Source organism: Prionailurus viverrinus, chromosome B3 (genome assembly GCF_022837055.1).
Source record: "Prionailurus viverrinus isolate Anna chromosome B3, UM_Priviv_1.0, whole genome shotgun sequence".
Lineage (NCBI taxonomy): Eukaryota > Metazoa > Chordata > Mammalia > Carnivora > Felidae > Prionailurus > Prionailurus viverrinus.
In genome coordinates, this window is record NC_062566.1 from 88,578,718 (window position 1) to 88,592,473 (window position 13,756).

At 38.3% G+C, this 13,756-nt stretch overlaps 1 protein-coding gene across 1 annotated transcript; it reads right to left on the reverse strand.

Moving 5' to 3' along the window:
• Positions 1-5,336: 5,336 nt before the first annotated feature.
• FSCB (fibrous sheath CABYR binding protein) lies at positions 5,337-8,817 on the reverse strand. The gene is made up of 3 exons (XM_047861086.1): positions 6,643-8,817; positions 6,248-6,594; positions 5,337-6,112 (listed from the first exon to the last, which is right to left on the reverse strand). Exons 1-3 carry the CDS (start codon positions 8,606-8,608, stop codon positions 5,510-5,512), a joined length of 2,916 nt encoding a protein of 971 aa, XP_047717042.1. The 5' UTR covers positions 8,609-8,817; the 3' UTR covers positions 5,337-5,509.
• Positions 8,818-13,756: the final 4,939 nt, after the last annotated feature.

Genomic DNA, 13,756 nt, shown 5'->3' on the forward strand with positions numbered 1-13,756 from the left:
GCTAGACCTGAAACAAATCTCAATAAATTGAAAAGGTCAAATCAAACCAAGTATATTTTATGACAAAAACATAATTAAATTAAAAATCAATAGCAAAAATAAATCTGGAAAATTCCCAAATATTTAGAAATCAAATAACACATTGGCGAGTAACTCATATATCAAATAATAAATCAAAAACAAAATTATAAAACATTTGAACTGAATGACAATGAAAGCACAGGTTATTGGAATTTATGGAATGCAGCTAAAACATTGCTGAGACAAATGTGCAACACTAAAAGACCACATTTGAAAAGAAATAAAAACTAAATCAATGGCATCAGATTCCATCTGTTAAAAAAAAACTAGAAAAAGTACATAAGGAAGTAGAAGTAAGCAGAAAGATAGAAATAATAAAGATGAGAGAAGTCAATGAATTTTCTTTTGAAATAAATAGGGACATAAATGAAACTGAGGGTTGATTATTTGAAAGATCAGTAAAACTGAATGAACCTCAAGCCAGACTGATTTGAAAAAGGAGAGATAAAGAAAGAGACTGAGAGAGAAAACAGTTACCAATATTTATTGATATAAGGTACCTATAATTATACCTTAACTACAAACAGAATATCAATAAAGATACTATGGACATAAAAAAGATTTTTAAAAAATTGTTATAACACATACCAAGCACAGCACAATACAATCAGGCAGGAACTCCCCAACTCCCAAGTTCTTCAGGAGTAAAGAGTTTGAACCACATATCTAGTTCCCCACCTTTTAAGACTGCTACCAAAGGATTGGGTCCCTAAATTATCTACTTCTGAAAGCCAACAAGATTTGCACTCATTAGTCACAGAGGACCATAACAAACAAAAAATGGGTGTTAGTCATATAATCATCTCAATAGATGCAGAAAAAGCATTTGACAAAATGAACATTCTTTCATGATAAAAACTATAAGCAAATTGGATATGTAAGGAACTTAACTTATCGTAATAAAGGCCACACGTGACAAGCCCACAGCTGACATCATACTCAAAGGTAAAAAGCTGAAAGCTTTCCCTCTGAGATCAGGAGCAAGACAGGGATTCCCATTCTTGCCGCTTTTATTCAACATAGCACTGGAAGTCCTAGCCAGAGTAATTAGGTATGAAAAAGATATGAAAGTCATCCAAATTAGAATGGAAGAAGTAAAATTGTCTCTATTTACAGTGATGTATTTTAAATAGAAAACCCTACAGATTTCTGTTCTACTGGGGTTTTTTTTGTTTTGTTTGAAGTCATACCATGCACTTTTTCTGACCACAACACTATGAAACTAGAAGTTAACTACAAAAAAAAAAAAAAATTGGCAAAAGCTAGAACTAATAAATGAATTCAGTAAAATCCCAGGATACAAAATCAATATATATAAATCTATTGCATTTCTACATACCAATAATGAAACAGCAGAAAGAGAAATTAAATTACTACCCAAAGCAATTTACACATTTAATGCAATCTCTATCAAAATAACAATAGCATTTTTCACAGAGCTAGAACAAACAATCCTAAAATTTGTATAGAACCACAAAAGATCCCAAATGGCCAAAGCAATCTTGAAAAAGAAAAGCAGAGCTGGAGGCATCACAATTCCAAACATCAAGTTATATTACAAAACTACAGTAATCAAAACAGTATGGTATTTAGTATAAAAAAAGACACAGATCAATAGAACAGAATAGAAAACCCAGAAAAAAGCCCACAATTATATGGCCAATTCATCTTTGACAACACAGGAAAAAAATATCCAATGGGAAAAAGACTGTCTCTTCAACAAATAGTGTTGGGAAAACTGGACAGCAAAATGCAAAAGAATGAAACTGGACAACTTTCTTTCACCATACACAAAAATAAATTCAAAATGGATTAAAGACCTGAGACAGGAAACCATAAAAATCCTTGAAGAAAATACAGGCAGTAATTTCTCTGACAATGGCCATAGCAACATTTTTCTAGATATGTCTCCTGAGGCAAGGGAAACAAAAGCAAAAATAAACTAATGGAACTAAATAAAATAAAAAACTTCTGCACAGTGAAGGAAACAATCAACAAAACCAAAAGGCAACCCTAAAAAAAGGAGAAGATATTTGCAAATGACATATTCAATAAAGGGTTAGTATCCAACAATATATAAAAAACTTACAAAACTCAGCACCCAAAGGAATGAATAATCCAATTTAAAAAAATGGGTAGAGGGGCACCTGGGTGGCTCAGTCGGTTAAGTGTCCAACTTCAGCTCAAGTCATGATCTCGCAGTTCATGAGTTTGAGCCCCGCATTGGACTCTGGGCTGGCAGCTCAGAGCCTGGAGCCTGCTTCGGATTCTGTGTGTCCCTCTTTCTCTGACCCTCCCCCGCTGTACTCTCTCTCTCTCTCTCTCTCTCTCTCTCTCAAAAATAAACATTAAAAAAAATTTTTATAAATGCGAAGAAAACATGAACAGATATTTCTCCAAATAAGACATTATAGATGGCCAACAGACACATGAAAAGATGCTCAACATCACTTATCAAGGAACTGCAAATCAAAACTACAAGATATCACCCCACAACTGTCAGAATGGCTAAAATCAACAACACAAAAAAACAAGTATTGGAGGGGCGCCTGGGTGACTCAGTCGGTTAAGCATCCGACTTCAGCTCAGGTCATGATCTCAAGCCCATGTGTCGGGCTCTGTGCTGACTGCTCAGAGCCTGGAGCCTGTTTCAGATTCTGTGTCTCCCTCTGTCTCTGACCCTCCCCTGTTCATGCTCTGTCTCTCTCTGTCTCAAAAATAAATAAACGTTAAAAAAAACAAGTATTGGAGAGGATGTGCAGGAAGGGGAACCCTCTTGCACTGTTGGTAGGAATGCAAACTGGTGCAGCCACTGTGGAACACAGTATGGAGGCTCCTCAAAAGTTAAAAATAGAACTATCCTGTGATTCAACAACTGCACAACTATTTATCCAAAGAATATAAAAATACTAACTTGATTGTTATAGTAGCATTATTTACAATAACCAAATTATCGAAACAGCCCAAGTGTCCATAAATTGATGAATGGATAAAGAAGATGTATACACACACACACACACACACACACACACACACACACAAATACACACACTATGGAATATTATTCAGCCATAAAAAAGAATGAAATCTTGCCACTTGCAATGACATGGATGGAGCCAGACAGTATTCTACTAAGTGAAATAAGTCCATCAGAAAAAGACAAATATCATATGATTTCACTCATATATGGAATTTAAGAAACAAAACAAATGAGCAAAGGGGAAAAAAGAGACAGAGAGACAAACCAAGAAACTGGACTCTTAACTATAGAGAACAAACTGATAGTTACCAGCAGGAAGGGGAGTGAAGGGATGGATTAAACGGGTCATGGGGATTAAGGAGTGCACTTGTCATGATGAGCGCCTGGTCATATATGGATGTGTTGAATCACTATATTGTACACCTGAAACTGATATTACATTATATGTTAACTAATGAATTTAAATAAAAACCTTAAAAACCTTCAAATTTAGAAAAGAGTTTCACTGGATTTTAAGCATCTCAGAAAACAAAATAAAAAGGACTTGGAAATAACAGAAAAAGCAACCCTCATTCAAGTATTCTAGAATGTTTCTCAACCTCATATCTAGCACATATTTAAAAAGATTTCACTTACAAAAACTTATAAAATTCTTTAAAAAAAACACTTAAAAAGATCACATGCTCTTGTCACACACTGTACAGACGTAATGAAGAATGTGAGAAATATCCAACAATTATAGGGCATCAAATTTTACCAAAGTCTGGAATCATCAATCTAGAGTTTTTGCTAAACAGAAAAATATATTAACCAAATTAAACTTTTTGAGAGAATCATCTCATTATTTCAGCATGTAGCAACTGAATTATAGCTAAAGAAAATATTTTCCCAAAAGTTGTCATAACCATAAAAACCGTGATGTCCTTTTTTAACAGATATCTTATAATAACCTATAATTGCTCTTTAAAAATGTGAATAGATTAAACAGTATTCCTCCCTTATCCACAGAGGATACCTTCAAAGAGCCCCAGCGAATGCCTGAAATCATGGGTAGTACCAAGTGCTATGTATACTGCATTTTCCTATGCATACATACCTATGATAAAGCTTAACTTATAAATAAGGCACAGTAAGAGATTAACAACAATAACAAATAATAAAATTGAATAATTATAACAATATCCTATAATAAAATTTATGTGCGTGTGATCTCTCCCTCCCAAATATCTTGTTGTACTGTATTCAACTCTTCTCCTTGTGATGTTGTGAGGTGATAAAATGCCTACATGATGAGATGTAGTCAAGTGACAGGTCAGGTGAAGGCATTGTGACACAGCATTAGGCTACTATTGACCTTCAAGGGAGGGTACATCAGAAAGAAGATATTCTTCTGGACCACAGTTGGCCATGGGTAAGTGAAACTATGGAAAGCAAAACTGAAGGGGTGCCTGGATGGCTCAGTCAGTTAAGCACCTGACTTCAGCTCAGGTCATGATCCCACATCTCATGGGTTCAAGCCCTACTTCGGGCTCATGCTGACAGCTTGGAGCCTAGAGACTGTTAGGCTCTCTGTGTCTCCTCTCTGCACCTCCCCTGCTCACACTCTGTATCTCTCTCTCTCTCTTAAAAATAAATAAACGTTTTTTAAAAAATTTTTAATGTGGATAAGGGGAGAGTACTGTACTACAACTACTAATTCAATACTCTTCACAACAAGTTCAAAGTACAAAAAACAAGCCAAGCTTCCAAAGGACTCACCACATTGTAAATTGAAATGAAATTAAAAGTGGAAATATACCTTGAGGCTAAGTATATTTTTCTTTATGTTTACATGCCTTTTAAAATACTTTATCCAGGTTATCTTCATTAAATTAAGGCTTTTATAAAGGATTTAAGTTTCCCAATCCAGATATGGGACTGTAAAATATGCAAGATAGGGATGAAAACAGGAAAGGAACACTTGTATCAGAAGGAATCAAATAGAAAGAGAATTAGAGATATGGGGTATTATAATGAAGAGAAAAAAACACATACCTTTAGCTGTGTGACAAACTCAAGGAATTTAAAGTAGATGAGAGAACTACAGCAAAGAAAATGCCTTTTCCACTACAAGCTACATATAGTGAAAATAAAATATAGCTGTAGAGTATACTTTACCCTTTTCAATAAGGTTTATTATAGAAATGATATTTTAAGTAATTATTTCAATCATCAACTTCATTTCTAAATGGGTATTTCATATATGCTATGTTTGAATAAAAATAACATAGTAATTTTAAACCACTAGTTTTTATTGTTCATTTTCCAGCCAGCAGTCCACATCTTGGGATTTCCTTTTAGGTATTTACTTCCAGATACCTATACTTTTCTTAAGTGTGTATGTCCAGAAGCCTGTAGCTTCTGATTGCTAGCTTAGTTAAGAGCTAATTAGAGCTGAGGAAGAGGCCTCTATTCTAGTTGTACATGGATGACACCCTCTATTTCAAAGGTAGGAACCTGTTCTTTCTTGATATTAGACAAATCTTCAGGGACAGGATCCAGTTCCAAAGGCTCTTCGAGTTTTTGCTGATCTTCCAAAACCTTTGATTCTAATTTTATCCCTGGGACATCAGTCTGGACATTTTGATATTCAGTAGACACATGGTCTACCAGAGCCTCATATGCAGCAGTTTGTTCAGATGGTGGAATAAGGTCATTTTCTACAGAGATTTGTGTAATAAAGTCCTCCTTGGCTTCCGGAAACTGTTTGTCAACAGAGACCATTTCTAAAGTAGTGTCTTCAGTTGATGGAGACCGAAGTTCAGTAGAGGCCTCCTCAGCTGATGGAGACCAAATTTCATATGAGGTATTTTCTTCAGGAGCCTCCTCAGCTGGTAGAGACTGAACTTCAGCTGGGGCCTCAGTTGGTGGAGCCAGAACTTCATATGGGGCCTCCTCTGCAGGGGCCTCTTCAGCGGGTGGGGACTGAACTTCAGCTGGAGCCTCTTCTGAAGGGACCTCCTCAGCTAGTGGAGAATGAACTTCAGCTGGGGCCTCCTCTGCAGGGGACTCCTCAGCTGGTGGAGACTGAACTTCAGCTGGAGCCTCCCCTGAACGGGTCTCCTCAGCTGGTGGAAACTGAACCTCAGCTCGGGCCTCTTCTACAGGGGCCTCCTCAGCTGGTGGAGAATAAACTTCAACTTGGGCCTCAGCTGGTGGAGACTGAACTTCAGCTGGGGCCTCCCCTGCAGGGGTCTCCTCAGCTGGTGGAAACTGAACCTCAGCTCGGGCCTCTTCTACAGGGGCCTCCTCAGCTGGTGGAGAATAAACTTCAACTTGGGCCTCAGCTGGTAGAGACTGAACTTCAGCTGAGGCCTCCTCTGTAGGGGTCTCCTCAGCTGGTGGAGACTGATTTTCAGCTGGGGCCTCCTCTGCAGGGGCCTCCTCAGCTGGTAGAGACTGAACTTCAGCTGGGGCCTCCTCTGCAGGGGACTGTTCAGCTGGTAGAGACTGAGCTTCAGCTGTGGCCTCCTCTGCAGGGGACTCCTCAGCTGGTGGAGACTGATGTTCAGCTGGGGCCTCTGCAGAGGACGCTTCAGCTGGTGGAGACTGAACTTCAGCTGGGGCCTCTTCTGCAAGGACCTCCTCAGCTAGTGGAGAATGAACTTCAGCTGGGGCCTCTTCTGCAGGGGCCTGTTCAGCTGGTGGAGACTGAACTTCAGCTGGGGCCTCCTCTGCAGGGGCCTGTTCAGCTGGTGGAGACTGAGCTTCAGCTGTGGCCTCCTCTGCAGGGGACTCCTCAGCTAGTGGAGACTGATGTTCAGCTGGGGCCTCTTCTGCAGGGGACTCTTCAGCTGGTGGAGACTGAACTTCAGCTGGGGCCTCTTCTGCAAGGATCTCCTCAGCTAGTGGAGAATGAACTTCAGCTGGGGCCTCTTCTGCAGGGGCCTGTTCAGCTGGTGGAGACTGAACTTCAGCTGGGGCCTCCTCTGCAGGGGCCTCTTCAGCTGGTAGAGACTGAACTTCAGCTGGGGCCTCCTCTGCAGGGGCCTGTTCAGCTGGTAGAGACTGAACTTCAGCTGGGGCCTCCTCTGCAGGGGCCTCCTCAGCTAGTGGAGAATGAACTTCAGCTGGGGCCTCTTCTGCAGGGGCCTGTTCAGCTGGTGGAGACTGAACTTCAGCTGGGGCCTCCTCTGCAGGGGCCTCTTCAGCTGGTAGAGACTGAACTTCAGCTGGGGCCTCCTCTGCAGGGGCCTGTTCAGCTGGTGGAGACTGAACTTCAGCTGGGGCCTCTTCTGCAGGGACCTCCTCAGCTAGTGGAGAATGAACTTCAGCTGGGGCCTCCTCTGCAGGGGCCTCTTCAGCTGGTGGAGACTGAACTTCAGCTGGGGCCTCTTCTGCAGGGACCTCCTCAGCTAGTGGAGAATGAACTTCAGCTGAGGCCTCTTCTGTAGGGGCCTCCACAGCTGATAGAGGCTCTTCTGAAAAAGCCTCTTCAGCAGAGATAGACTCTACTTTAGCAGGGGCCTCTTCTTCAGGAGTCTCCTCATCTGGGAAAGGCTGTACAGGAGCTTCTTCAACTTTTGGAGACTGAACTTCAGCAAGAGGCCCTTCTGAAAGAGCCTTACCCAGGGTTGGCTGTACTTTGGCAGGGCCCTTTTCTGCTGGAGCCTCCTCAATTTGTGGAGGCTGAAGTTCAGTAGCGGACTTTCCTGCAATAATGTCCACAGCTGGTGTAGGTTGCACTTCAGCAGAGACGTCCTCTGCAATGGGAGGCTGGACCTCACCTAGAACGTACTGCTCATCTTCTAAAGGTACCAAACTACCTTTTTTGCTTTGCTGACTAAATGAAGATCTGCTAATACCTACCTGCCTAATTGCTTCATCTCTACTTGTTGAGGGTTGCAATTCAGGATGTTCACTAATGAAAATCTTCCCTGAGGATTTACGTTTCTGCACAACTTCACTTGACTTTGAAAAAGAGCTATCTGGCCTACCAATTACCACTATTTCTGATTCACTAAAGTAAGTCTGCTGTTCTCTGTCCACTGTTTCTTTTTGAGGAATGTTCATCATTGTCCAGTCTCCAGTACAACTGGTCTGCTGAGATCTGTCTATTTTGAATTGAATTGAGTGTCTGCTTGTCAGAATTTCTACTTCCTGAACACTTTCTGAAAATTCAGGGACTGCTTCTCCAAGAGCAGCTGGCATTTCTTCAGGTACCACTGTTTCACCAACTGGTTTGATTTCTTCTTTTTTCTCTTCTACAATAGTGTCTGTTTGCAGAGATTTATCAGTCATATCCTGTACATGCTTTCTCTTTGTCCAAGTTTGCCGAAGTTGAGAAGATACTCTGAAAGGCTCACTGTTGACTTTACTTCCAGGAATGTTACCAATACTAAGGGTAGCTTTAGGGCCAGATGATTGTGATATAGGCAAATTTTTCTTTTTCTCTGTCACTTCGGTCTGCTGGGATTTATCTACCATTGGTTGACTGGGTCGTCTTCTCTTTCGAATTTCTTGCCTCCCTGCTGAGATAGGCTGATCAGGTTCATCACTTTCTTCCATTTCTAAGACTGGTGAATTTCAAATGTATTAATCTTCAAGTAATTAATCATCAGGAATCACAAATATACCAGATAGGTAAGTTTGCCTTTCTTCATTAAATGTTGTTATGTTTAGCTACCTTAGAAAAAAGTAATTCATAAATTGTTGCATTCTGTACTACACCCTTGTTGGATCCCACCTTACTCAGTAAGCATCTTTCTTGTTTAGTCTTTCATATGACTGAATCTTACTTCTAGAAGTTTCTCTTAAGGGTCTATGACATCACAGCCAATTCTCTCTACAAGCTTCCATTGGTGGTATTCCATGCACTTTTTAACTTGGTATAGACACTCATAGATAATGGCTGCAAGTGAGAGAGCTACTACTTGAAACATCAAGTTGAAAAAAGCATTTGTATATCAGAGGAACATCAAGCAAACTCCAGTAATGCTGCTTCTTAATAGTTGAAGGTGATGCTTTTGAACTTTCAATTCTATTCTTTTCATCCTACTATCAAAGACAGTTATAATACAGAACTCAGAACGCTGCAGCCTATTTTCAATTGTTGGAGAAAGCAACTTATATGTGTGTGTATGCTTATATGACTTAAAGAAAATGAATATTGTATGAGAAACTTGAATTCTGAAGTCCATATTCATGTAAAGTCCTTTCCTATGTCTTTAGCACTCAGTAACTACAAGAGCCTACTATCTATCCAGCATCTATCTATCTATCTATCTATCTATCTATTTATGTAGCATATTTGCATTCTCAAACAACTTGAGATATTTTTATTTTCAACTACTTCAGAAAATAGCTCCACCCAAAGCTTGCCAACTAAAGAATGTTAACTCTAAAGATATGCCAAGTGAAATAAAATGCATTTTTTAATATATAAGCTACTGAATAACCACGTAGGAATAAATTCCCTAGTGGAGAGGAAAACCTTAAAATGAAGCCTTGAAAAAGAGGAAACCCAGGTAAGCAAATTGTAAATGGTATTATAATAGATTTAGAATGTAAATAAAACCTTAACTTACACATCATGCAAACATTTTATTAGCAAGATTAAGATTTATCAAAAGATGTGCAAAAGCACATTACTTTAGTCTACCAAAAGTTAAAGAGGAGAAAACAAACTTTAACGTTTATTTATTTTTGAGGCAGAGAGAGAGGGAGACACAAAATCTGAAACAGGCTCCAGGCTCTGAGCTGTCAGCACAGAGCCTGACGTGGGGCTCGATCTCACAGACCGTGAGATCATGACCTAAGCCAAAGTCGGATGCTTAACCGACCAAGCCACCCAGGTGCCCCAGCAAACTTTAAAAATGTAGTCAAAGGACAAAGAAATAAACATATCTAAACAATCATTATGACTTGATTATCTAAATGTTTTTAAATTTCTTTATCCCCCTAGGAAATACAAAAATGCCATTGAATAATTATCCTTGTTTGATATGCATTATTCATAATTATAGCTAGGCTATCTTAGCCAAATCAAGACTTTTCAAATTCTTTGAGCAGCTCCATAAACCAAACTCAGTCTCTTGGCAGGGATCAGTGAATATCTGTTTAGTGTAATTGGACAACTGTGATTTAAACCGTGTTGCTTGCCCTACATCTCAACTTGCTCTGTCTTAATTTTTGTCTTTGCTGCTGTGCTATGTTCTATCTTTCTAAGAATTAATAAAGTGAAGCAAAACAATAGTCATTTTACAAAATAACTGACCTAGGTTCTCATCAGACCTGCTATAGTTTGAAAATTAGGTTATCAACTGCTTTGTGGTCTGGTGATCTTCTCAAGTCCATCTGTCATTTTGTAATCAAGTTTCTGACACTCTATGGAGTATCTTCAAAGTCCATTTTGGGTTGTTCTATAACAAGAAATACAAATGAAAACCACAATGAGATACCACGTCACTCCTGTCAGAATGGCTAAAATTAACAACTGAGGAAACAATAGAAGTTGGTGAGGATGTGCAGAAAGGGGAATCCTCTTACACTGTTGGTGGGAATGCAAACTGGTGCAGCCACTCTGGAAAACAGTATAGAGTTTCCTCAAAAAGATAAAATAGAACTACCCTAGGACCCAGAAAATGCACTACTAGGTATTTATCCAAAGGATACAAAATACTAATTCAAAGGAACACATACACCCCGATGTATGTAACAGCACTATTAACAATAGCCAAATTCTGGAAAGAGCCCAAATGTCCATTGGCTGATGAGTGGAAAAAGAAGATATGATATATATACAATGGAATATTACTCAGCCATAGGAATGAAATTTTTCCATTTGCAACAAGGTGTATGGAACTAGAGTGTATTATGCTAAGCAAAATGAGTCAGAGAAAGACAAACACCATAGGATTTCACTAGCATGTGGAATTTAAGAAACCAAACAGATGAACATAGGGGAAGGGAAGGATAAGTAAGATAAAAACAGAGAGGGAAGCAAACCATAAGACTTTCAACTGTAGAGAACAAACTGAGGGTTGATGGAGGGGTGTGGGCAGGGGATGGGCTAAATGGGTGATGACATTAAGGAGGACACTTGTTTTGATGAGCACTGTGTATTATGTGTAAGTGATGAATCAGTAAATTTTATTCCTGAAACCAATACTACCTATATGTAACTAATTGAATTTAAATAAAAACTTGGAAGAAAAAAAAAAAAAGAAATGTCAAAACTAACATTGTATTTAATTGGATTATGTAATTGCATGTATTGGATTAATTTTGCTGCCTCAATTTAAATGATATTTTACCAAATTTTCCATAGACATAAACTGAATTTTCAATATCAGATAAATTCGCAATTTCCAACTATTTGATATTTATGTTTTCCCCTTTAAAAAATAATAAGGAATTTGATCAATCTTAATTACATACCAACCTATCATAGTAAACTGCCTTTGTCACTAACTTATTTATAGAAACAAATTAGCATGCCAAAAAAATCAAAAATTTACTTCAGATTCAAATGGAATCATGAGGAATTTCATTAAACAGTTTCTCATTATATATATATTTTTTAAGTTTATTTATTTTGAGAGAGAGAACAAGTGGGGGAGGGGCAGAGAGAGAAGGAGAGAGGGAATCCCAAGCAGGCACACAGGGCTCAAACTCATGAACCATGAAATTTAAAGTCTGACACTTAACCAACTGAGCCACCCAGGCAGCCCTCATTAGATTTCTTAAATCCACAAATGTTCCTTTTTCTATGCTGATCAACTTAATCAATTAATCATTATTCAAACTATCTTGTCAATTTACAGTTTGGCATTTTACCCTTTGTTCTAGAAATATAACGATTCATTTCTCTCCCATTTACTTGGTTCACATCTGTTATGGATTGAATTGTATACCCTAACAAAGCATGTTGAAGTCATTAGCTCTAATACTGTAAATGTGACCCCATTTGGAAATAGGGTCTTTGCAAATATAATCAGGTTAAGTTGTCCTTATAAAAACAGAAGTTTGTGGGTGGGAGAGACACAGAGGGAAGATGTCCATGTGGAGATGGAGACAGAGATTTGTGTTATGCTGCCATAAAGCAAAGAATACCTAGGGCTACCAGAAGTTAAAAGTAGTGAAGAATTCCCTCCTACAGGCTTCAGAGGGAGCATGGCTCTGCCAATGATTTGGGACTTCAAGCCTCTAGAACTGTGAGAGAATAAATTTCTGTTGCTTTAATCCAGTGTGTGGTACTTTCTTACAGCAGCTCTAGGAAACTAACACAACATTCTTTCAGAGCCCCATATTTCTGACTTCTGCTTCGAATGTTGTACTTCCAACTCTTTCTCAATCTCTGGGCTAGTTTCTTTATTTCTCCTTCAGGTCTGGCATTTGGTTTCATACACTATTTGACTCATTTCCATAATCATAAAAGCAGAGGGATTTTCTGAAAAGCTTGTACCTGATGATTTGCATTTAATGTTACCAAAAACAAATTTGCCAAGTGGCACTTAACTTCATTTTTTATTATAATAACTTCAAAAGCTATGATTTAGAGGTGGCAGAGATGCTTCAAATCAATAAAACTAAATATCTAAACTATGACCTATATTGCTTTGTTCTGAGTAGATCAAATAAGATGAATTCCGAAAAATGCCCATTAGATATATAATAACTACAAGATTATTGGTAATTTTAGTTAAGAGCAATTTCAGTGGAAGGATGGGGATAGAAGCCATAAAATTCTAAAATCTCTGTGGATTAAAAATAAAATTAAAGTACAATGAAAATCTAGGGAAAATAGGTGCAAAATATCTCATAGACAAAGAGCTGTATTTAATATACTACAAGATTTTAGAAATCAGTACAAAGGTAACAATAGAAAACAGGGGCGCCTGGGTGGCGCAGTCGGTTAAGCGTCCGACTTCAGCCAGGTCACAATCTCGCGGTCCGTGAGTTCGAGCCCACGTCAGGCTCTGGGCTGATGGCTCAGAGCCTGGAGCCTGTTTCCGATTCTGTGTCTCCCTCTCTCTCTGCCCCTCCCCCGTTCATGCTCTGTCTCTCTCTGTCCCAAAAATAAATAAATGTTGAAAAAAAAAACATAAAAAAAGGACATGAATAGAAAATTGATAGAAGTAAAATAGGTGACCAATTAACATATAAAAGAGATCAAAGTCTCTTCTAAAATAAAAATTAAAATACCACTGTAACATTAGCAAAGATTCACTTTAAAGATAATGCCTCCCAAAAGTGAGAGTAGTATTAAATAGATAGCTTCATACATTGCTGGCAGAAGTTTGAATTGATACAAACTTTATTCTGGATAATTTGAAGGTAAATATAAAATGTTTCTAAAATGTGTGTCATTTGCCAACAATTCCACTTCCAATTCTACTTAATTTTGGAAATAATTATTTCCTCAAGAAGTATTTATTGAGCATCTATCTATTCTAGGAACAGTTGCCAGGTGTTGAAGAAACAAGAATACCAAAAGACATTGTTTCTTGTCCTTGTGAATCTCACAGTCCATTGGGAGAAACTGAACACACAAATTTAAAAGTTGTGGAAAATACTGTTAAGTAGTGAAGAGAAAATTTACTTTACCCGGAGTAGTAGGACAAAGAGTTTTATAGGAGAGAGCATCCAACTGAGAAAGTATCCAAGGGAGTAACAATAGGAAGAAAATTCTAGAAACTAAAAAAAAAAAAAAAA

Coding starts and splice junctions, on each gene's coding strand:
- FSCB (XM_047861086.1), bottom strand. CDS start 8,608: ATGGAAGAAAGTGATGAACCTGATCAGCCTATCTCAGCAGGGAGGCAA. Junction 6,595..6,642: donor AGCTGAAGTTCAGTCTCCAC/CAGCTGAAGCGT, acceptor ATCAGTCTCCAC/CAGCTGAGGAGTCCCCTGCA. Junction 6,113..6,247: donor TTCAGTCTCCACCAGCTGAG/GCCCAAGTTGAA, acceptor CCACCAGCTGAG/GAGTCCCCTGCAGAGGAGGC.